At 40.0% G+C, this 25,940-nt stretch overlaps 1 protein-coding gene across 3 annotated transcripts in view; it reads left to right on the top strand.

Annotated features, from left to right (window-relative positions):
* The window catches only part of MMP16 (matrix metallopeptidase 16), a 202,164-nt gene that overhangs the window by 19,069 nt on the left and 157,155 nt on the right, over positions 1-25,940 (top strand). The window contains exon 1 of one of the 3 annotated variants that reach the window (XM_013956915.1): positions 24,752-24,831. The exons of the other annotated variants lie outside the window; for them this stretch is intronic. Within the exon in view, the coding sequence (XP_013812369.1) occupies positions 24,775-24,831 (57 nt within the window). The 5' untranslated portion in view covers positions 24,752-24,774. Of the gene's footprint in view, positions 1-24,751; positions 24,832-25,940 lie in introns of those variants that run through there. 3 annotated transcript variants of the gene reach the window in all.

Below are 25,940 nucleotides of genomic sequence, written 5' to 3'. Positions count from 1 at the left end.
GACCTCTGTGTGGCTGTGGTTTCACCTGGAGTACTTCTCTTACAAAGCTTTCAGTTAAAGTGCCATAGAAGTATGTCTGAAGCCTTGGAATCCTCTGTCACCAGCTAGGATGTTTCATGTTGCTTTTACTTTGTGTTCTTCACTCAGGGGATTAGTTCTTACTAACATCAATGGTATTGCTTGAGCACTGTAGACTATGGGATAACTGTAATTCCGGGGAGTATTGCTTGCAGGATAAGCCTGTGGCTGATAAAAATGACTGATAATTTTCCAGAAGTGCTTCTTGTTTGATAGCTTTAAATAATTTGGAGCTGTTTCTTTTATTTTATTTAGAAAATGTCAGAACACAGTAAAATATCAAATGAGGCAATGTAGATCTTTGAATTGGGAGACACTTACATAGGGAATTTTGTTCTTCATCCTGTCAAAGAAGGATTGTTCTTGGTACTCTGTATTTTTGCTATGATGTGTACTGCAAATTTTGTGAGATTATTTTACAGTCTAGTGGATATCACTATGTTTTTTCTTAATATGTAACTTTTTTTGTAAATATTTGTTCACTGTAGTATTACTTTTGGCAATATATGAAAAGAGGACAATCATCATAAAAAGATTAAGTATTTTATGTACATAGTTTTTTTTTTAATATTTGTTTTAAATTGTATTGTGCAAAAATAAAATAAGCAGTATCTGCTGACAATTGGGAAGGACTTTTACCAGTGGTTGTCATGATCTGATGTTTGCTTGTCTCCTGAAACCACTTTGGAGCTTCCCAATAATTATTATATTTTTATAATTTCTTGGACATTAACCATAGAAAAGCAGCATATGAAAAAAATACAGTTTTCACATGTGTGAAATTAAGCATGTACTCAAATGATGTACTAGATTGATGTAAGAGCTCTTGTTGCTTTGCAATTCTAAGTATTTGAATTACTGTCATTCAAACAAGGTATTAATTATTCAACATGTGTAGTGACAGCATGGCTTCTTTCCCTAGCTGACCTTCCTAACAATCCCCAAATTTCTGCTTTTGATCATGCTCAAAGAGTTTGGAAGGTTCCTTAGCACAGACAGAAACTCAGCTTAGACTCTGTAGCTGGGGAAGAGGGAAGAACCTTATTCTCCTGTCTGGAGAGAAGCCAGAAGAGCAGTCTTATAGCCTACTGATCAGCCTGTGAGTTGGAAGCACTGACATTTTTTTTTTCCTTTGCCTGCTCTTGTGATTGGGAGACTAGTGATTCTTAAATATATGTTTAGGTTGTTCACCTGGTTTGGTCCCTATCTGCTTAGTCTCTAAGGTATTTCCCCAAACCAGTGTGTTTAGGACCAGCACGAAACCAAATTTGCACATCCATTTCCACTATATCTTTCATAGTGCAGAAGAGCAACAGACCTCCATCACAGCTTTGGCAATTTCAGCCTAGTCATGTCTGGCCATCATTTTGAAATTAACTGTTCCAGATAAGTAAAAAAGGGACATGAGAGCCATGTTATAATTAAAGCAAATAGATACTGATCATCAGAAGCCTGAATATTTCAGAATTTGCTTAGTAACTCCTACAAACTTTTATTTGACACCTTATATATATATATATATATATATATATTCCTTTCTGTAATTTTTTGGTATAAATTTAATGCCCTCCCTGTTATGAAATAAACTGATTGCTTTGGTTATTCAATGAAATCAAGAAATCTACTATTGTATTCTCTTCCTCATGTGCCCTTACTAGAATAAGTATCATTTAGTGCATTGTCTTCAGTCTGGCAGCTGAATTGTGATTACAGAAAAAAAATTAGCTTGAGAGTTTTGTCCATTATGTACAGACACAGTAGAAACTATCTGATATTTATATAGAAGTTGTGGCCTTGTAGGACTTTCAAAATAAAAACAATTTAAAAAATCTGAAGAGAAGATACAAGAAGCTGATCCTTTGAATAAGATTTTTACAGTCATTTTTCAAATTAGTGCCTCAGTTTAAACCTCTAACAAGGGTTACAAAGTTAACAGCCCCCTAACTTACCTGTATATATCTGGTAGATATATACCAGCTCACTTAGAAACATTCTTCTTATGTTTTGCCATAGTGTTAAATAATGACATAATTTAAACCTTAACTTGAAATGATTCTCTCTCAAAGTTAATCTGAATGACATCATGCTACTTTCACCTACCCTCTTTGCTAGAACTACATCCTGGGATAAATTGTTTGTACTTTCCTTCCATGTGGAGGAAGAGACCGAGAGAGAGATTATACCACTGCCAATCCAGTGGCATTAGCAGCGTTGTTACTCCTTTCATCGGCAAGAGAAAGATCAAATCAAATATGTTTTTTTTTAAATATATGAGATGCTCATAGTGTTCTGTGATACTGCTTGTGAGATGCAAGGCACATCTGTACTACAGTACTGAGTAAAACACGGATATTCTGAAACTACCATTGCTTCTACCTTGTATGCCTGCTGGTAGAGACACTAGTTTGGTTCCCAAGAGCAGTATGCAGTGCTAAACCTGACCCCCAAATCCATGTCTCTAAGATAGAAAATTAGTGTGTGTGTGTATAGATCCAGACTTATGTGCCTTTAGTGCTTTTGGCTAGAGATCTAGGGGAGGTCATTTACAAATTCAGAAGTCTATTTTACTGTATTTCACTTTGCTAGTCCACCTAGCATTTTGCTGGGCAATTAAAATAGTAGAACCAAAACGTACACCTCCGTGATGCCCAAGTGCATAGGAAGAAATATGGGGTGTTAAGATGAAGTGAAGTTGTGGTGGCAGTCTGGAGGAGTTCTGGAGTCTTACTTTCTTTCATAGTTGCCTAGCAGCTAATGATAATTGCATTTTATTATTCCTATATAAATGTGCCCTTGTTCAAAATGGTTGACAAACACTGGCAAACAAATTCCCACAATAATAATAATGCTATGTAATGGCATTATCTGTACACTTACTGTAGCACTTTAAGGCATTTGTTGAAACCTTTTATATACCTGCTGGAAAATATTAATCATCCGGACAGAGTTTTCAGTCACTCTGCTACAGTCCTGCTTTTACTGATCATCTGTCTAGACATGTTCACTTTGCTTAAACATCTTTTTTCAGTAAAAGCCCACCATCCCTAGTAATTTCTATGGAGCTATCACATGCCATAGATATTATCTGTGGTTTGGTGGTAAAGTGGTTGAGGCATCATGGTATGGATCCAGAAGTTCTTGCTTCAGAAGGCTTCCCCATATCAGTTCAGGTGCAAGTGAAATGTTTAATCTTTTGATCCGTGTGGACAAAGGCTAGCCACAGTACTTCATGGTTATTGAAACCAGTATGTTTGTACCATTCTAGCCCAGTGAAACTTCAGCAGACCTTTTTAGACAAAATTATGACTTCTTACTTTGTCAAATGGGATTTTTCTAGGATGTTTTTGTTAGCCTATCATATGTACACAGATAAGGAAGCTGAACTCGGTCAATATGCCAAAAAATCACTGAGAGCCGGAATCAGACATCACAATTAATAGCTTTGAAAAAGCAGTGCCAGACCACTAAGTCACAGATTCTCCTAATAATGATCTTTGTATATCAGTATGTAAGCCTAACTCTGTATAAGCTTGACACAGAATCAGAAGAAACATGGATCAAAAAACTAATGGCAGAGTGCCTAAGGGATGCTAAAGGAACCAGGAGATGGAAAGAGACCCTAACACTTGTAAAGAAAGGAGAAGATAGCCTCCCTCCATTTAAAGCTGTGTCTTCTCAAAGCAGAGGACAAGGTTTTGCATGTTCTTTCCCATTTTTTCCCTCTCCCTCACCTTGGCCTAAGAGCATACGGATGAAAGGGACAATGGGAAATTTAGTGTAACTCATGGATTTTGAGACTGTGTGCACAATTCTTTCTCTACATTCTTCTGTGAGTGTTAAAAGGCCCTAAGCTGTGCAAATGGCATTTATGCCCATTGCAGGACTGGTTAACATGGACAGAAGATAGAAAAAGGCAGGCCAGTACCTGAAAACCAAGTCCAAAAAACCCTTATCCAGTGTTCTCTATTTTCTATGTAATCATGATGTAAAGGCAGAAACTGTATCAGGAAGTGTAATTTTTCCTTTATTTCCTTTATTCCCATCACATATGTCCACTGCAGCCAGTGGGTCCTTCTGTAGTAATGTTTCTAGAAAGTTTTCATGTTACTTGTTCTTTGTAAACTTTTCCCCATACGCATTTCTGCCATGTTCTCATTGAAAAGTGCATCAACAAACTTATGCCTTTTCTTTGTGTGTTTTATAGATAAAGAAAATTGGTCTATATATTTCTTTTTATTTCTTTTTACAAGTAATAGTGTAAAAGTAAAAAAGAGATTTATTTATACCAATAGTTAGAAGGATTTGCAGAAGTATAAGGGCAATATTCATAAACGATGCAACAATCTAAGGCAAAAGAATAACAACTTTTTCCAAACTATGTATGTTTGCGAGAGGATTGAAGGCCTGGCTCTGGCATTACACTAAGGCTGAATCAGAAGTAACTCTCTTCTGGTCCATATAAAATCAGCATGAGCGTCAGAATCATTCACCACATTTCTTCAGCTGTCCAGCACTTGCTGATGTTTGTGTTACCGTATCTGGATTTTTTAACATTCATAATGAGGTCTTCAGATCCATGATACTCAGTCTGTTCTGTGTGTAGCCTTGGAGGCAGACCAGATCTGTCAAATCCAATGGAAAATAAATGTTATGGCCAGCTGGCTTAGGAGGCTGTAGTTAGATCATCTAGCATGAAAACTCCACCTAGAGGTCCGCCATCCTCCTGTAATGGAATTTGTATTTCGAGCAATAGATCATGATATCCCTATCTGAACTACAAAGTTTTAACGTTTGTGTGGGAGGTGGGGGAGAGCATCTCATAATTGAGCAAAGGAATTCTACTCTTCTTGCTCATTCATTTGTCTTGTCATTTTTTTTTCTATCTAGAATGTGTCAGAGCATCAACAGAGATTGTGTGTGTGTGTGTGTGTGTGTGTGTGTGTTCTAGTAGTCCCTTTCTAGACATGGGAACTTTTGTTCTCTGTATGATGAAATAGCAAAAAGACTCACATACCTTCTGTCCAGAAAATATGCGACGGTGACAGTCAGTCATATATTAGAACCGAGGCTTCTGAATCTTTTCATGCCAAAATATCATTCCAAAAAAATAATATCTTCTCTAAAACATACAAAAGTGTATTTTTGAACTCAGCTACTTTGTTCATAATTTTACAGCAGTGACAAAAGCAATACATTGATATCATTGTTTTTGGTGGGTTGACTGGGATTTAAATTAGGCCTGGTAGTTCTGAGACCAAAGGTTGCCTGACTTCTGTCTTCTCAGAGTTTTCAGGAGAGGCAGTGATCTCCAGTTCCCATCTCTGGAAAAAGAGGCCTTACCTCTGGAAAAATTTATCTCAAAATCCCTATATACATGCAATGGCCAGTGGGCACAATGTTGCAAAATACTGTGGAATTTCGGTTTATGAAGTTTTATCTGAACAGAGAACTTCTCTGTGGGGGCACGTGATGTAATTAGATTACAGTTTTTAGTCAAAATAAGAATCTAGTAGGGGAAGTGATAAGACAGGAATATTGCCAGAGAGAATTGAGCCTACAAAGAGAATGAGATTTGGAATCAGAGATAAAAAACATTAAGAGGTAAGTCCCTACTAGATTCAGGGTTTTGTAGCACTAACAGGAGTGTGCACTGGAGACAATGGGAGGTCAAACAAAGAATTTCCAGGGCAAGCAGTCAGAGGAGATGCTCCTCTTCTGGTTTCAGGGTTACTGCATAGGAGTCATGTGGTCCATTGACTTATGTGCTTGTGGTCTCGTACTGTAAATTTTATTGTTATCACCTATCCAGAGCCCACTGTGACTTGCAAAGGTTATATATATAGTACTATGTTGCATTAGTGTGATGTCACATTCTGCAGAATCACTTTTTCCAATAAATGCATAAGCTTCAGGGTGTGTGAATGTGGGAGGAGTGGTTTGGTTTTATAAGGATTTTGGGATAAACAGTTGTAGAAGTGAGGAAAAAATCAAGAACATTACTCGAGGAGGTTGCAGAATGTAGTTTGATGTAAGATTTTTACTTTATAATAAAAACATGAGCAGGCTCTCACTTTACTGATGTTTTGGGGTTATAAACTATGGTGATGTTTAATAACAGCTGCCTGGAGAGCAAGATAATCTAAGGAAAATGATACGTAGAAGGAAAAAAGAAAAGAATACTGTTCAGAAAGTTAAGTTAATCTACTACAAATATATCAGAAAAGGTTTTCATTTGGTCATTGATAAAATATACAAAAATGCTGTTTTCATATTATATACCATAAATTGAGAAATAAAATAACACAGCCTTTTTCCTCTTTGATGTAATATTGGGCATTACTGAATACTATTTTTTGTTTGAGATAACAAATATGCCTGCTTTTTAAAAGAATAATAACAGAACTCTGAAAGTCAGTATTTACAACAAGTATATATAATCAAGTAATGGAAATCTAAATAATAAATCTTGTTTCTGTGTTAAGATTTCATTTTAGCCCTGCAGCTGTATTTTTGTCACCAAAAAAATGAGTATGGAGAACATATACCTTTAATAAGTTGCCATCTGCAATGTATAGGATAATTGGTTCGTATTGGTTTTTGTTTGAAGAACAGCAATAGCTCTTATTAAATTTTTTGTACTTCTCTAAAATAATAGTTGTATCAGTATAAATAGGAATTGTTTAATGAGTCATTTCTCATTTAAGTCTTTCAACACAGTTACAGCAGATGCTTTTATACCCTTATTTTGCTTCTTTTTTGTTTTTATTATACCTATTGTTCATTGCTAGAATGAACACGGCTGCTCAGCTGATGCCGTTTTTCTTATGCATCATTTCGGCAAGGAAGGGAAAGAGCATGAAGCTGCCTGTAGGTCTCCATGGCGACCTTGATCTTGGCCTGATGCCTGCAGTCTGTCCTGCTCACAAAACACCATGCCCTGATGAATTATTTAGCTCTGCTGAGGAAAAAAATACAGCAACAGGCTCCTAGTGAATAACTGAAGAGAGCAGTAAGGTGACATCAGTCTGCTTATACCGTTGTGCTGTAGGGTTCACACCAGCTGGCAGAATGATCAGGTTGCTCTTGCTTTTCTTAAGGCTTAGCTGTTAATCTCTGTCCATGTTGGAAACCCACATTTTGTCAATAGTTATGAATAGAAAACAACAGAATAATAATTCTGTGACTTGATGGTCTGTTTTTCTTTGATAGTCATTTAATTGTCTTAGAACAATTTTATTTTTTTCCCCCAATTTTTTAACAATATATTTTCATAGATGCGAATTACAACACAGTTTGAAATATCATATTCCAAATGGTGAGGCCCAGAAATAATTATGCAGAAAAAACTGCTATGTGTTTCTGTGTATTTAAATGATTATAACAGTTTATTAAAGAGCATTTGATAGGTGTGAGTGTTTCTGACAAAGTTACTGACTTTTATTCTGCTTATGCAGTGTTATTGTGTTTGGATTACTTGTATCTAATCCAAAATGCATACATGCAATTTTGGGGTTTGAGGCATACTTGCAGGTGGAGAGTTTAATTAAAATAGAATAGAGGGAAGGTATTGTTATTTCTAGCAGTATTATCTACTGCAAGTATAAATAAAATTGGGAATATTGGGAGGAAAAGATAATGTATGAAGTCTACACAGTTTGGTTTGACACCCGGGACTTTGGAGACACATTTTTTTCATTTTAAAAAATTAACTCTACAAAGGATTATACTGTTACATTCTTATGTAAGAGGACTGTTAGGTTCTTCTGCAATACTGTTTTTTTAAAGGGGAGAAGATTATTTTATACTATCACTGACCAAATCTCTTCCCCTTTTGGAAAAGCTAAATGTTTCAAGTAGTTGTTTCCCTATTTTTGCCACATATTGTATGTTTTGAGCGATGCAATAACTCAGTTTATGAATTCTGCTTGTACAGCAGTGCTAAGTAAGGATTATAAGGAGTCTAGAACTAAGCTGATGAAATGCTACCAGTGCTGCCTCTCAAAATCAGTGGCCCACAGAGGAGTGGTGTGGCTAGTGTTCACTCCATTCATCTTTGCAGCTTCAGCCTGAATGAGAAGGTTTATCTTCGCAGCGCTGTTAGCTTATAAGTCCCTGGCAGGACTCAGTGAGGTGGCTGAGATTCCTCTGTCCCCCCTGCACATTTTTTTTTTTGTTTTGTTTTGTTTTGTTTTTTGTAGGAGTAGCATAAACTAAACAGAAATCTTAGCTAGCTAAGGTTACTAGAACTAAAAAGCTTCATGTTAGTCATTAAATCTGCATTTTGAAATGAATAAGTCATTTAAGTAATAACCTCATTTTTGCCTTGGGACTCGCATTTCTTGAAAATAAAACATGGAACAGTTTGCTAAAGGGAAAATTTTAACTCCTCTACATTTCAAGAAGTCACATGTCAGTCTCCTGAGTATAGCTAACATCTTTGCATCTGCCAGTTCCAAATAAAGATGAATTCATAAATACAGAGCTCAGTTATAAACTAGAGAATTCAAGAATTTGAAGACCTATCAAAGTCACTGTGAAGATGTATAGTACACTTCAGAGAAAGACAGCTAATGATCTAAAAAAAGGAGTTGTCATTACACACTACAATGCAGAAACATTATTGTCTTCAGCAGGAAAAGAAGCACAAATCTCTGGCTGCAGGGAATTAAAAAGTCCATGTTTTCTGTGCATAATCAACAGGTACTATTCCTTGGTTTTAGTTTGTTTGTTTGTTTGTTTTTTGGGTTTTTTTGGTTGCTGCTTAGTTTTCCAGCTTTGTTTTTCTTCATTTATAGGAATATTTCTCTGTTTTTCTTGGGAGAACTGACTTTGAATCAGGAAGTGGCACTCTACTAATCTGGAAATTACATATCCCTTTCTTTTAGATTATATTATTTTTGAACAGGATTTGTGGGTTTGTGTAGTTGCATGGATTTTATTTACTCCCAGACAATTAAATATGTAAACTTACACTTAGCTTCACTTTTAAAATGTTGCAAAAACCCCCAGGACTCTAAAGCATCTTTATAGAATCCAGTGAAACAATTGTTTATTAAATTAAGCATTCATTGAAATGCTGTTGCAACAATGCAGGTGAAATCAATTATAAAATCTGAATAGACTGATCTCATTAACATTAATCAGAGAATCTGCAATTCTAAAAGAGGGACCAATAGATAGAAATAGATTATTCATATTCTTGTTGCTTTTAAAGTCATAGCATGTAAATAATATATTTTCAGATATACAGTTCTTTGGTTTTGTAGTATCACTTTATCAATCCTGGTGCTTTGCATTGATCATCCAAGGTGATGCCTGCCTTGCCAGTGCCATAGTCTAAAGTGATTCAGAGCTCAGGACCCTTCACCAGCCTTGATTACTAATTCAAAATTACAGTGTTTTGAGATATGTCCTGATTTTTCCAGCTCTAACTTTCAAAATAACATGGACATGTAAAAATAAGTTCTGCAAGCAATGTAAGGTGAGTTTTTGGCTGTGATGATTCAATACTTACTGAAGACTTTTAGTAAAACTCACTATTTGAGTAGCATCTCCATGTGCAATTTTGGCCTATTGAAATCCCTCAGTTTGCCACAGACACTAGTGGAGAAGGATTTCAGTCTCCATATCTGTGCTGTATTAAACACCTGGAAGTGTGTCCCTCACTACATTGAGTTTATTGCTTAATGTCTCAACTATGTTTAAAAGCCAGTTGTAGAACCTCTAATGGGTACACTTAAAAACTGATTGTAGTAATAGTTAAAATGGATTTGTAGATAGTGTGTCTGTATAATTGAGCATTAGATTACAATATTTTCCCCTTTTTTCTAATCTCTTCTTATGTTATTTAAAACCAAAATGTCCGGCACAAGGATGAAGGGTATTTTAAAGAAATGTTGACATTTGCACATCTTTAGTTTGCAGCTGTGTTTAATGGCGAGTCCCATTAAGATGTGACTTTAGTGTACCATAGGAGATACATTTGTGCTTCTTGAAGGGTAGCTTATTTCTTTTTTGAAAATACTATAGTAATGGCAAGCAAAATTTGCAAACAGCTGAAAGCCTACTATGCAGCTTAGTATATTTGTTTGGTTGCTTTCCTGATGTGTTTTCTTCAACTGAAGACATTTTGGTAGGTTAGTTTCAATTTTATACGGTCTTTGCTTTCAAAAAAGAAAGCTGCTGTTCAAGTCAAAGGAGGAATTTCTGTGCACCACTACTACACCTGTCACTTACACACCAGATAAATGGGAAGAGAATTTTGCCCTGAGTTGTTCTGCAGAATTCATTCCTGTGTCCTTAGATTTAAGAGGGACTGAGAGAATATATCCTAATTAACGTTTAATGAATAGTATGATCTCATAGCTTTGCTGAAGTAGAAGACTATAATCCATAATTTAAGAGTGTGAAATGGACTGTCTTTAGGCAATTATAACCAACGTTATTTAAGAAATACATTGCACATTAGTTAAACCTACTTTTCAAAAAAACAGTATGGGATATGGGAGGAAAAGTTGCTATTGTAAATTATAACTCTAAAATGACACTTCAACTCTTGCTTGTTAGTGCACTGGACTGAATCTCCTTTAGAGACTGATTACCTTAATGCTCTTCTGGAATTTTCCATCAGATAGAGTAGAATATTTGCATAAGTAAAACTGAGAGAAAGAAGCATAGAATGACTCTCATAACACATTTAAACTTTTGTAGAGACTGCAGAATTATTCCCAGAGGAGGATGAACACTCAGGGCAAAAGATGCTGCCTGGAATTGATTCGGTGATTGGCACAGTTATGAAATGAGTTGAAAGAAGAGTGTAAACAAAAGTTAGCTTATATTCTGCACTGCTGGACAGTTCCCTGCTGAGCCATGGCAGTCTGCAGTAGTGCCCATGATTTTTTGGTATTGTTCCAGAAATTGCTGCTGGTATACGTATACTTACTAACAGTACACTGTGTACAAATATTACCTCTAAATTAACCTACATCACTCAGTTTGCCACTGTTAAATTAGAAATGAACAACTTCAGATGGACTTCAAAAGCGTAAAATTCAAGAATACCTTTACAAAAGTTTGGTTGGAGTTGATATAAGCTAAAAAGAATGAAAAATACTGAAAGAATATTTCACAGCGCTGCCACAATTTGAGATTACATTGACAGGGTGCAGACTAAACGGTCTTGGATACCAAAACATTTTTGTCACAGATTCATTTAATGCTAATGAGTGACACAACTTCTCTGCTCTGTGGGGGAGATGGGGCACTGTGGGAGGACATCGGGCAGGCTAGCATTGCAGTTCCTCACATGACCTCCCTGCCCTGTGGTGCGGGAGATGGGGCACACAGGAGGACATTGGGCTGGACAGCGTTGCAGTTCCTCACACGACCTCCCTGCCCTGCAGTGGAGGAAACAGGGCAGCGCGGGAGGACATCGGGCAGGCCAGTGTTGCGGTGCCTCCCACGACCTCCCTGCCCTGCGGTGAGGGAGACGGGGCACACGGGAGGACACTGGGCAGGCCAGCGTTGCAGTTCCTCCCACGACCTCCCTGCCTGTGGCAGGGGAGGCAGTGGGAGGGCCAGCACAGCGGTCCCAGAGGCGCGGCAGGCGGGCCGGGGTGCCCCTCTGCGAGCCCACAGGCACTCTGGCACCTCTGGCGGGGTCTCTGCCAGGCTCTCCTTGGGGAGGCCACAGCCTCCGTTACAGCCTTGGTAGAGGCTGCTCGGTTCTGACTGGCTCCGGTTCACGCGGTGCCTGGTGATTGTCTGTCGCCGGGCGGGTGCGCCCCTCCTGCCCCTCCGGAAGGTTCTCCACATGCTGGCAACCGCAGTGCCATTAACAGCGCAGGTATAGGGGAGCCACTTGGGGGGAGACAAGGTTTAACCTGTCCCAACCCTATGCCAAACTACCGCAGGCATGTGCTCTCAAACTGTACTTCACGGAACAGCGGGGTGGCTGCTGTTTGAAGGTGCTCTGCAGGGAGGTGATTGGTGCTGTGGTTGTGGCTCTCCTTGTTTCTGATAGCTAGATTGAGTCAGACTTCAGTTTTCATGAGACGCTGCTTTTTCCTCCTGGTAGGTGATTATCTGATAGCAGTCATCATGCGTGAGGTAAAGGTTAGAGTTTTTGAATTCTTGAATTGATGGCCAGATCCATGAAGTTGTGAGACCAGCATACGAGATACAGCTGGATTCTGTTGCTGCTTGTTTTTGTTAGTGTTTTATTTGTTTATTTGCTTTTCCCAAATACGTCTGAAGCCTTCCTACTTTGAGAACTCATTGTTTTAGTGTGATGGTACCCCACATCAGCCACAGCTGTGATGCAGATGTGCTTAGACTTCCCTTACAACAAGCTCTTCAAAGAAAACCAAAGGCTTTTAAACAAGTAAATAAGTAAATAAACCCCAGCTTTTATGAGCATAGAGCTAGAATAGTTAACTTTTTGAGTAGATAAAATTCAAAGCAATTAGGGAGAGCAATAGAAGTAAGAAGGATTTATAAACAAAAGTCTTCACAGAGTCAATTCTTGCTTCCAGTAAACTTGTTGACCTCCTGAATTGCAGCAAACTCAGCACCATCCCGTGAGGTCTATCAGTCAGCTCTAAGGCCTGACTTGCAATTGTTTCTTCACCTTTTCAGATGAGTTTCAGGCTCCCAGCACTGGACTGTTACGCAGGTTCCTTTGCTTGACCCTTTTCCTTTTGAGGAGGGTCAGTACCTTCCCTGCAGAAGGAGCAATTTCCTTTCAGCAGATTCCATCCCAACAAGCGTTCGTAACTATCATCAAGAATGAAAACCAAGAACTGCCCGTCATAGCTTGTTCATACCGCAAAATTATTTTCTAGCAGTAAATGAGATAGTTAAAGTAACAAAATCCCCTCCAATGTGACTTGGGGGAATTGACATGAGCATAAAGGTGCTCCATAAGGGTCTATTTCTAGATGTAGAAGCAGGAAGTTAAAAAGATATAGAAGTTAAAAAGATATAGAACTATCAGGAACCTAATGTAGATAAGTTATAGCCATATTTAAATCAGGAGTTGCAGTTGTATGGCTACAATTGCTATGCTAAGAGAACCCACAAACCAAAATTGTTATTACACTACAATCTGTGTATAGAATAGCATTTGGTGTATATGCACAACCTGGCAATTGCAATGAAAAATGTGTGGCAGATAATGTCAGAAAGATGGGCAGGATTGTGTTTGAAGTCATTTTTTTCTATTTCTGCCTGTGCACACTTCTAAAATTGTTTTCATTCCCTTGTGCATGCCGACAGTTTGTGATGTCATCTAAAACTAATCCTATTGCATTTCAAGGAAGAGGAAGAGTCATTTGAGTGTGGGGGCAGTCACTTCTAAATGTTTCTTCAAAACACATTCAGGCAGGAGTATTTCTTCCAATAACGCATAATCTATAACAGTTATCAATGTTATGATCAATTAATTTTGTTCTGTGAAGAAGGAGTCTTAAGGACAGTGAGCCAGGTACCAGAGAACATGTCCTTCAATCACTCATGGTGCTTGATTGTATTTGTCTGTGGTTGTGCGTACGTGCGCACATACAGTTCATGGAGTTGATGACTGTAGACATTGCATTTTCAGAGGTCAGTCTCATAATTCCAAAGTTCTTATTGAGCCCTCTGGGGACAGGCTGCTTAGTGTCCAAGAAAATGCTGTAGTTATTTCTTTTACTTTCATTTGTTGTGAAGTTTAGTTGGTGAGATGTGTACTTTGACCATATGAAAGCATTTCTGGTGTTATATGATAATCTTCTGTTTAATATTTGAGTGCTCCTTCTTCTGAAGTAGGCTATATGTATTTTGTAAGGCTTGCTTGGTGTGCATCTCCTGTCAGCAAACTTTCAGTTTCCATAGAAATGAATACAGCACGTGTTTAAAACTTTGAATCATGGCCCCTTTTTTTATATTATCAAAACAGATTTCACAACAATGTAAATCTGCATAACAAAATTGCAAGCTAGTTTCCTCTTTTTTGATAATCACAAACGTTTTGCATTCTGTATTGTGGAAATGCATTTTGCGTTCTGGAAAGGTTTGTGTGTTGTTCTTTCTTTTTGAGAAGCATTATTACATCAGCTACGATATGGTAGATTGAAGCTGAACATTGATTGATTAGCACTACTGTTAATGTTCACAATTCAAAATACAGAAACTAAGTTCAACATCTATTTTTCATTTCCTCATATTCAGATGGAACTTCCTGTGTTTCAGTTTGTGCCTGTTGCCTCTTGTCCTGTCGCTGGGCACCACTGAAAAGAGTCTGGCCCCATCCTCTTGACACCCTCCCTTCAGATATCTGTATACATTAATAAGATCTCCTCTCAGTCTTCTCTTTTCTAGGCTGAACAGGCCCAGCTCTCTCAGTCTTTCCTCATAAGAGAGATGTTCCAGTCCCCTAATCATCTTTGTAGCCCTGCGCTGGACTCACTCCAGTAGCGCCATGTCTCTCTTGTACTGGGGAGCCCAGAACCGGACACAGTACTCCAGATGTGGCCTCCCCAGGGCTGAGCAGAGGGGAAGGATCACCTCCCTCGACCTGCTGGCAATACTCTGCCTAATGCAGCCCAGGATACCATTGGCCTTCTTGGCCACAAGGGCACATTGCTGGCTCATGGTCAGCTTGGTGTCCACCAGCACTCCCAGGTCCTTCTCGGCAGAGCTGCTTTCCAGCAGGTCAACCCCCAGCCTGTACTGGTGCATGGGGTTATTCCTCCCCAGGTGCAGGACCCTGCACTTGCCTTTGTTGAACTTCATGAGGTTCCTCTCCGCCCATCTCTCCAGCCTGTCCAGGTCTCTCTGAATGGCAGCACAGCCCTCTGGTGTATCAGCCACTCCTCCCAGTTTTGTATCATCAGCAAACTTGCTGAGGGTGCACTCTGTCCCTTCACCCAGGTCATTGATGAAGAAGTTGAACAAGACTGGACCCAGTACTGACCCCTGGGGGACACTGCTAGCTGCAGGCCTCCAACTAGACTCTGCGCCGCTGATCACAACTCTCTGAGCTCTGCCATTCAGCCAGTTCTCAAGCCACATCACTGTCCACTCAACTAGCCCACACTTGGGCTAGGTAAACCCTGAGCTTACCTATGAGGATGTTATGAGAGACAGTGTTGAAAGCCTTGCTGAAGTCAAGGTAGACAACATCCACTGCTCTCCCCTCATCTATCCAGCCAGCCATTCCATCATAGAAGGCTATCAGATTGGTTAAGCATAATTTCCCCTTGGTGAATCCGTGCTGACTACTCCCGATCACCTTCTTTTCCTCCACATGCTTAGAGATGGCCTCCAGGATGAAGTGCTCCATCGCCTTTCCAGGGATGCAGGTGAGGCTGAGTGGCCTGTAGTTCCCTGAGTCCTCCTTCTTGCTCTTTTTGAAGACTGGGGTGACATTGGCTTTCTTCCAGTCTTCAGGCACCTCTCCTGTTCTCCATGACCTTTCAAAGATGATGGAGAGTGGCTTAGCAATGACATCCGCCAGCTCCCTCAGCACTCGTGGGTGCATCCCATTGGGGCCCATGGATTTGTGGATGTCCAGTTTGCTTAAATGATCTCTAACCCGATCCTCCTCGACCAAGGGAAAGTCTTCCTTTCTCCAGACTTTCTCTCTTGCCTCCAGGGTCTGGGGTTCCTGAGGGCTGGCCTGAGCAGTAAAGACGGAAGCAAAGGCGGCATTCAGTAACTCTGCCTTCTCTGCATCCTTCGTCACCAGGGCACCCACCCCATTCAGCAAAGGGCCCACATTTTCCCTAGTCTTCCTTTTGCTACTGATGTATTTGAAGAAGCTCTTCTTGTTGTCCTTGATATCCCTTGCCAGTTTAATTCCAAATGGGTCTTAGCCTTCCCTATCTCATCCCTGCATACTCTGACAACGTTCCTATATTCCTCCCAAGTGGCCTGTCCCCCTTTCCACTTTCTGTATACTTCCTTCTTCTGTTTGAGTTTTGCCAGGAGCTCCTTGCTCATCCATACAGGTCTCCTGCCCCCTTTGCTTGACTTCTTACTCATAGGGATGCACCGATCTTGAGCTTGGAGGAAGTGATGCTTGAATATTAACCAGCTCTCTTGGACCCACCCTTCCTTCTAGGGCCCTAACCCATGGGATTCCTCCAAGTAGGTCCCTGAAGAGACCAAAGTTTGCTCTCCTCAAGTCCAGGGTTGTGATCCTACTTTTTGCCCTGCTTCCTCCTCACAGGATCCTGAACTCCACCATCTCATGGTCACTGCAGCCAAGGCTACCCCCAGCCTTCACATCTCCAGCCAGCTCTTCCTTGTTTGTTAGTAAAGGGTCCATCAGTGTGCCTCTCCTCATTGGCTCCTCCATCACCTGTGTCAGGAAGTTATCATCAATGCTCTGCAGGAACCTCCTGGATTGCTTGTGCCTTGCTGTGTTGTTCCTCCAGCAGATATCAGGGTGGTTAAAGTCCCCCATGAGAACCAGGGCCTGTGATCATGAGGCTACTTCCAGTTGTCTGTAGAAGGCTTCATTGACTTGCTCTTCCTGATCAGGTGGCCTGTATTAAACACCCACAACAGTGTCACCTGTGTTAATCTGACCCTTAATCCTTACCCATAAGCTCTCGACTCGCTCTTCATCCACCCCTAGACAGAGCTTGATCCATTCCAGCTGCTCTCTCACGTAAAGAGCAACTCCACCACCTCACCTTCCTGGCCTGTCTTTCCTAAAAAGCACGTAGCCATCCATGACAGCATTCCAGTCATGTGAGCTATCCCACCATGTCTCTGTAATGGCAATGAGATCATGGCCCTGTGACTGCACGCAGATCTCTAATTCTTCCTGCTTATTCCCCATGCTGCGTGCATTGGTGTACAGGCACTTCAGGGAGGTGATCAAGCATGCAGGTTTCCCAGGAGGAGTGCAAGAGGATCCTCCATAGTCATGTCCTGTGCACACTTCCCTGGCTGCATGCACCTGCTGGAAGCATCCCGACTTGAGCCACATTTTGCTGACTACCCTGTCTCTATAACTCTCCTCCCATCTTTCCTAGTTTAAAGCCCTCCTTACCAGGCTGGCCAACATGTTGGCAAAGACATGCGTGCCCCGCTTAGTGAGGTGGATCCCATCTCTCGCCATCAGTTGTCGATCTTCAAACAGGGTCCCGCAGTCATAGAAAACAAAACCCTGTTGCCAACACCAGCGGCGCAGCCAGTTGTTAACTTGGAAAATCTGTCTGCTCCTCCTGCCATCCTTTCCCCTCACTGGCAGGATTGAGGAGAAAATGACCTGGGCTCCCAGATCCTTGACTACCATCCCCAGAACTCTGAAATCCTGTTTGATGGTTTCCAGTTTGCCCTTGGTATCATTAGTGCCTACACGGAAGAGCAGCAGAGGGTAATAGTCCAAAGTGTGGACAAGCCTTGGCAGTCTTTGTATGACATCTCGTATTTGAGCCCTGGCAGGCAACAAACCTCTCTAGACAAGAGGTCAGGTCAGCAGATAGGTGCCTCTGTCCCCTGCAGCAGGGAGTCCCCCACACCAATCACCCGCCGCTTCTTCCGGGCGTTCCGGCAGGGCACAGGGTCTGTTGTCCCAGGTACTTTGCTTGCAGCCATGCCCATCTCCTCCTCATCCTGGAGGGCACTAAACCTGTTCTTCAGCTGCAAGTCTTCGGGAGGAGTAGGAGCCTTTCTCCTCCCACGAGCAGTGACCAGTTTCCAACCTTCATCTACGATGTTATGATGTACCGTTTCACACGGCACAGAGCCCTCCGGCAACTCCACTGCTGTGGGGGGTTGGAACTCCCAAAGCTGCACAGTCTCCGAGAATACCCTGTCTATCTCTTGCTCCGCTTCTCGGATGCTGCGCAGCCTACTGACTTCCTCCTGTAACTCCCTTACCTGAGGACACAACTCGTCAACAGCAGCACAGCTCCTGCAGGAGAGCTGACTGCCAGCCCAGGCCTCCTGGAGAGGCCCCAAGCACTCCCTGCAGCCTGAGACCTATAGAGCTGCATCAGCTGTCAGAGGGTCTGTCTGGGTCAAAGGCTCTGACACAGCTGATGCAGCAACTCCAATAGCTACTGGGGAATGTGCTCTGCAGCATGTCATGACCATGCCTGAGGAAGCATACACTGCTGGGATTGGAAATGCAGGTGACTTCTTGCACCCTTCTACACAAACTGCCACACAAATCCTGTATCTGTTCACTGCCTCTGTTAGCTGCACTCTAGGCCTGGCTCTTATATAGGTCTCTCCCCAGCACTGACTCACAGGGTGCTTGACCCACCCTAATCAGGGCCTACCTGGATCAAAGACCCCAACTCCCTCTGATCAGGGGCAACCAAGAGAGCTCATTAGCGGCAGCTACACCTAGCTAGAACTTCTCCCAGGAGAAGTTAAGGCCTCCTGTACTTGTCCTTGCCTAGCTCCCCTTTCCTGTTAGCAGCAATCACCCTCTAGTTCCTCAGGGGTCCCAGAAAGCCCCCGCAACTTCCAACAAGGTCCTCAAAAATTCTAGTCAGAGCCCAGACACTGCTGCGCAAACTGCTGCGTCTGTTCGCTGCCTCTGTTAGCTGCACTCAGCTGTCATTTATGACAGTTATATGTTATAAGCATTGGTATCTGTCTGAAACAAAGGCAGTGCAAAACTGCTCAGAAATTGAAAGGTTGTGTGTGGAGGAACTTTGTCAGAGCAGTATGTTGGGCAGTGATTGGGTCTTGGTGGAGAAGGTGGTGGCTCAGATGGAGAAGCAAAGAGAGAACATTAAAACAGAGAGGTGGGAGTTTCAACATATCTTTAGCAGCAGTAATAGTCAACATATTGTTTGTTGTCCTGGCAACATATTCTTGTACATGCTGAGATTTTTAAAGTATGTGGCAAGTAGTCTGTGATAAACTGAAATCTGTGATGAACTGCTATCAATCAGAAACTGAATCCAAAGAGAAGAGAATTATTTTAAAAGAGGACTGTAAGTCAGTCAGGTCAGCATTTCTTCTGAAATAACTAAGATTGTATGAAAATGGCTAGTTTACCATTCTTTTTAGGATATTAAAAGTTTTGCAGGGTCCTCCTCCTGTTCTGCTGAGTTAATATTTCCAAACCAATATTGCAGAGACACTACACAGGCTAAGTGAGAAAGGAAAACTTCCAATAGTCATCAGAGTGTGATTTTTCCTTCTCAGACATTAATAGCTCATGTAGTTTCTCTAGTTTTAGGCTACTCGTGTTTCAGAATTCCTGAAGTTGAGCATATATGGCAGTCCTCACAGTCTAAGAACAGTACATAAGCATATCAGTGTCTTAAGAAGGTAGTGGATTATAATAGCAGAAGTGTAATTTGTACAGAGAGGAATAATTACACAACCTTGTACTTGTGATTACTTTAAATAACATTTTTGTTCTGTTTTTCACAATTCACAATTTCTATTCAGGATAGATTATGTCCCTCCAGTAGATTTTTTTGGGTCAGGAATCTTGAGGGGCTGGGTGGTCAGAAAAAATCTGAAATGCTATAATTGATTATATAGTTAAAGCAGGCATGGGCACAAACATGATAATGCTGATGCCCTATCTAGGCATTTGACATTTTTGGACAGTATTTGGATGAAGAACAAAAATTGAATAGTCAGGAGAAAAGTATGCCTGTGAAGAGGTGCATCTTTTTCCATAATCCAGTTGACCTAGGATACAAATTTGAAGATATTGTTTTCAGACCTACTGAAAACTTACCAAAGAAGAACTTCCTAATGTCAGAGTAGACATTATTGAAATGCAAACGGGTAAATTCATCCACCCTGCAGTGTAAAGTGCTCCTCAGACTACTGGAGTACACTTTCCGATCAAAGCGAGAAAGCACAGCTTTTGAAGCTGAACTACTTGGTGTAGAATGTAGGAGAAGCCTCCAGGTAAAGGATATGAGTAACAACTGTTTTTTCTTTTTCTGAAAAGCAAGTACTCTGTAAAACTGTTTGTAAAACTGTTGGACTTCTGGGGATTACAAACAGTTAATAGATTTCTTGGTAAAATGCAGAGTAGGAAGATGTGGGAAATTATTGCAGGTGAAATAAGCTTCTGTTACAAAGATCAGTTTCTGTAAGAGTGAGACAGCTTCAAGAGTTTTACTTCATTCAAGGTCCACTATTGGAGCATGTTGCAATTTGGGCATTTGCCTGGAACAGAACTTGACAATCGATATTTGCTGATACCTATGAAGTGCTTCACAAAATAGCGTGAAGCTTAGCCAGTAAGATATCAAGAGGCTGTGATAGTGGCCAGGGTTCCAGCAAATGAAGGGATTGGTTTGGGGGTTCTGAGTCAGTTCAGATGAGAAGCTTAGCATCCAGAGTGTGTCAAAAGGCACGAAGCAGTCTAGGTTCAGCAAAAGATACACCATTTTGAAAATAATAATCTAAGAGAAAACTGATGTCAGATTTCTCTAAGTCTTCTGGAGTATGTTTCCGCAACATGATGCAGTGGTTGGTCTAATTAGCTATGGCAGACAACTTCTGTAATACAACTATACTGCCTCTAGTTTTTGAGCTACCTTGTGCAACTCTATATGCACCATTGTATACTGCTGAGGTACCCTCAGAATTCAGTTCATGGCTTCTATAGAACAAGAGCATCTCTGCTCAGAGCCAATCTGCATGGAAATTCAGGCAAATAGTTAAAAACAAGAAGAAGAGTAGGAGTTTGTTTTCATTAAAACCATTTTCTGTGTTTGTGTGTCCTACTGCTTTCTGCTGCCACGCTCTCCTGTCTCCACCAGGCTGTACCTTCCCATCTTTCCACAGCAGTATGACTGGGCCCTTGATTATCACTGAGTGAGCCAAAAGGAATGGGGTGGTTAATCCCAGCCTTCAACAGTATTAAAACAAATGTCAACTCTTCCACTGTTTGTGCTGTGTTTTTAGTTCCCATTTTCTCTTAGAAAGTCGAGAATTATCACGGCAAGTTATTGGGAGGTTGCACAGTATCTATGGGGATGAGGGGGTGTTGGATGCAGCTATTCTAAACCAGCCCTTTTTCTGCCCCCGATCCTGTCGCTCATGTGAGGAGAACCAGGGCATCTCCTGGGATCAGCCTGATACCAAGCTCCTTCTCCATAACCTGTAAAATACACTTTTACCTGGCCTACTGCGTTAAATACAAGGAGAGACTCCTGACCATGCCTCCCTGTGCTGGATCTTGCAAGCAAATACCACCTATGGGGAAGGAGTAGTAGAAGCCTGATGTGTGTCCCTGGTTGTTGGAAAAATCTGAATGATTCATTTCCTCTGTCTCAAGTTGGCTAATTTCTTTCTTCTCCCTCTTTGTTATTCTCTCTTCCTCTGTTCTTCTTACTCCTTAGCCAAGAGGTTCTGATCTACCTCCAGCTAGGGACCAGTGTAATTAGTTCTTCAATAACTGACGCCATTGACTTACGGTTTGACTTCATTCACATACAGCAGTGACAGTGTTAGGGAATAAGGCTGGGGGGTTTCTGCAATGCTTAGCATTCTGCCTCTTAGGCCCATCACTGAATGTATTTATCCTCCTTTGGAATCAAAGCTGGAATGAGTTAGTCATGCTTGGAATCAGGAATTACAGGGAACAGGATTTATCAAAAAAGTCCAAATAGGACAAAGAGACCTAGAGAATTCTGTTCAAAATGAAAAGGCAATCCCAACAAATAAGATTCTGGAATTGACTTCTCTTACGTAATTACTTCTGAGTTTAGACCAAAACATTTGAAGACCTATGTTCACACTGCAAACTTGGATGAGAGCTCTGTATCAGTGGCTGGAATGGAAAAGACTGACCTCCCTATTTCGTGATAATCATATTTGCTGTCTGAATGTGTTTCATTTGGCTTGACTTGCTAGAAAATTAAACTAAGACGTGTTATTAAAAGATTGTATTTGATCCCTTTAGATACCAACTGAGTTGGCAGTTGTTCTTATGAAGGAAGACATATTACTGTTTCATTACTGATGATTAGTTATGGAATGGCTGTACTGCATGAAGAGAATTAGGAAACAAGAGGCAGTTTTCAAGCAGGAAGGAACTACTGACTCACTAGATGCTTTAGCAATATTAAAAAATCCACAGTATGTAACATAAAATGCTTTAAAACACGAAAACATCTTCCTTATGTATAATCTCTTTTAGGAAAATATCTAAACAGCATTGTAGCATCCAAAGGGAAATTTAGGTGGAATGTTAGCACTAAAATCTAAAAGAACATTCCCCAAGAACCTCACTGAGGGCTGATCACTTACCTCAGGTTCTGCTACTACAAATGTTTACAGATGACATAATTTTGTGTGCAAAGTGCTCAGGACCCATTATCCCTGTTGAGGTTTGTGGAGCTTTGCAAATTAGGCATCCTGGAGTTTTAAAATCTCCCCAGAAACCAAATCTGATAGGTAGGTTCTGAGCAAATTCTACTGTTGTTTGTACTAGTATAAAGTTAGAGGATTTCTTTTATAGCCAGTGCAGTTGGGCTGGATTTTCTCTAAAACAGAGGATAGGAGATAGTCTACTAGGTTGATGTGTATCATAGAGAAAATAAATTCTGATATCTATGCAGTATGTTAGTCAAAGGCAATCCTGGGGGTAAAAAGGTGTAATATGTTCTAGGCCTATCTTTATTTGAAGCCAGTGTATGAAGCCGGAAAATACACACATTTTACAGGTAATGAGAAAACTCGGAAGAAAATCCCCCTGCTTAAACAGGATTAGATTACTGTAGCTTGAGATGCATTTTTTATGTGTAAGAGATACGATTAGAGAGTCAAGGGTTTGAAAGATAAAAATATTTAAGGAAAAGAAATATGAAGTTTGACTTTCTAGTGTTCTGGGTAATCCATCTCTTAACATTCTGAGAAGATACATTTTTTACAAGTATTTGATGGAACACAGCTTGGTCAAAGAGGTCTTCACACATCAGTAGAGAATGTTTATAAGCAGACATAGTACTAAGATTGAGGTTGTAATAAAACAAGTGACTAATGTCATTGATTAATCCCTGGTATGTGAGAATAATGACATCACTGAAGAAATCTCAGAAATTAATCTCCAATGTGGTCCAGTCTTGGACTAGCTCTATCAGTAGCTGTTATTACAACTATCATTTTGAACTCAGACAGTGTAAGTTAACTCCTAGAAGACAGAGCATTCTGAAAACATTTTTAATATGCTGTGGTTTTATGATTTCAGTGAGAGCATTCCCTGCTCAGTGCTCTTAACATAGGACAGGCCAAGCTGGATAGAGATTTTTTAGGGATTGGCTTGTATTGGAAAATGCTAACTTGTAAAACAGAAACATTTTATGAAGGTGTATTTAAACAATGAAATTTTAATTATGAAATGTGTCTCAAGTCTAGGCTAGAATTGTTAGTCAAATGAAACAAAAAAGGAGAAAGAGACCAGTCAGCAAGTTTTCCAGTTGGAAGTCAGGGTCAGGTCTTCATTCTTCCTAACTGAAATGAAGGATTCGATTTCAGAAGGAATTTCTACTCATTTTGAAGTGTATTCTGATTGACTCATTTGCTACTGATTTTTGAATTTAAAAATTTTGAGTCAGATAAATGAGGTAAAGTTGTAAGAAAAAAAAAAAAGCTTCAATGGCCTTGTTTCTTACTAGTCTCATTTAGACAAGAACATGAACTTCTGATGTTTTTTTTTCTCCACTTTTTTTTTTTGTGATGAAGGCTCCCATGAATTCTAGAGATAATGGATGAATTTATTCTTTTGTGTCTCCATTCCTTTGAGTAAATCTAGACTGGTGATGGGTAGTTTCAATATCCTTTTTTTGTGGAAGATTAGGGAGATGAATGCATGTCATTCTTCCTTAATTTTATGGCATTCGTATTCTCTCTCTTTGTGTATTTAGATACGTAATCTACTGCTAGAAAATATTAAAGACTGTATTTGGTGGCAAAGCATCTGTGAAAATGGAATGTTGATATTTGGTTTATTGGAGCAAATTTTTATGATGTCATCCTTCTGTGGTTCATGACTGAGACAGGGACTTTGCTGGAAAGCAACTTTCTCATGATATTTTCCCACCTTTCTGTCCATAGTGGGTGTCAGCAGCATTTCTGTTAACTTTGTTAACAATGACATAATAGGAAAGGGATGCGTATAGGAAGCACCTATCCTGTTGGAAGGTCCTCTACTCTAAAGATTGTAGCTCTTCTAAGCTTCTCATGGCACAGGTTTCTAAAGTCTGTCTGTGCTCTCTTAGTATTTGTTGAAGGTGCACTACTGTGAACACATTCTGGATTTATAGTCTGGAAGTTGTGGATGGTGCTGTTTACATTGTCACATTCTAGCTAACAGAATAATTTCAAAGTATGATAGCCATTTGTTGATAACATGTGGTTTACATCAATTTTATTATATTTTCATTGAATACATTTATCCACAGGCATAAGCAATGTAAGAAACCAAAGAGCTCCAAGGAGCCTCCACTCAGTTTGCAAGTTACCATTTTTAGGTACTTTTTAAAAAGATACAATCCTCTAACAAAAGGAGAAACTTTAGCTGTAACTCTTGATATATTGTGTCACAAACTGCCTGGCATGTGGAATGATAACTCCATTATATTCATCCCACCTCGCTGTTTATCATAAGGCTGCTCATGGTGAAATCACTTAATCATTTGTTTTATAACTTAGAATAGCTGAGAGCAGAAGGCCTTATTACATCAGATAAAGTGTTACTATGTACAGCAGATGCCATGCCAGTACAAGATACAGAATCTATTGGGACATCCTTCCATATGGTCTGTGGTAAGCTAAACTCTTGGCTGATGCTGATGCCCACTATATTTTGCATTTTTCTGTGAGTGAATGTAAATGCTGACTGAGCATTTGCTCAAAACCTGAGCAATCATTTATATAAAATTTATCATCTTCTGGTGGCTGAATTAAATATTGATTTTGGTAAACTCTCTCATTGAGGTATTCAGATCTTTTTCTTTTCTTGTATGTCCATTGAAATCTAAAATGTGTGTGAATACTGTTAGGAGAAAATAACATTGTCTTTGTACAAATGGTATGTTTTTATTCCACACTCTGATTTTGTATTGAGTTTTTATGTTCAATGTCTGTATCTTGAAATGCTTGTACTAGCTCAGTATAAGTGACTGCAGCTGCAGAATTTTATTTAATTCTGTTAGATAGCACTTCTCTGACTGTTTTAATCTTCCAGAATTATCTTCTCATGTTTATTTTTGATTGTTCAGAATATGATTACTAGTCAGGATTTTTATAAGTAGGGAGCCAAAAATAGGTTGCTTTATGATATTCTTAGTTTTTCTGTGTTTGCTTTTTTCTATTTTTTAATGCCTGCACCAGCTTGAATACCTTACCAGGAAGGTATTTCAACAAGTTGTCTGGTTTTGATAGTTTACAGAGTATTAAGTAACTTGATACCCACTTGCCGTGGCTGTTGTGGAAAATGGAACAAATGTCTAGCTAACAAAACCTGCCATTAGAAACAAATTTTTTATTTTTTTGCTTGATTTCATTCCTTTCAACAGAAATGTATTAAAATTTCAGAGAAGGGAAAAAAGCTTTGTAAGAAGTTCTCCATTACTGTTTTCATCAACTAGTTTTGTTTTTATCTGTTGTTTTAATTTGCAATTAATATTACATAGTTCTGTGTGACTGATGACTTTTGAGAAGGGTCTTGAGGAGAATTTCTTGTGAATGGAGAAAATTTTTGCGTCTAGGTAGGGAAGTTATTTTTCCAAGGGAACCCCCATGGCCTTCCTTTCAGTAGTCTCCTTTGGTGAAACAGCATGCATCAACTGAAGTCAACTAACATACTTACCTGTAAGGAGGTGAAGGCAATATTATAAGTTCAAAGATGCAGAAAAGTTTTTGCCTTCTCCTCA

Source organism: Apteryx mantelli, chromosome 2 (assembly GCF_036417845.1).
Source record: "Apteryx mantelli isolate bAptMan1 chromosome 2, bAptMan1.hap1, whole genome shotgun sequence".
In the NCBI taxonomy this organism is placed as follows: Eukaryota; Metazoa; Chordata; class Aves; order Apterygiformes; family Apterygidae; genus Apteryx; species Apteryx mantelli.
The sequence above is the reverse complement of the archived record's forward strand: the minus strand, read 5'-3'. Positions and strand labels throughout refer to the sequence as shown.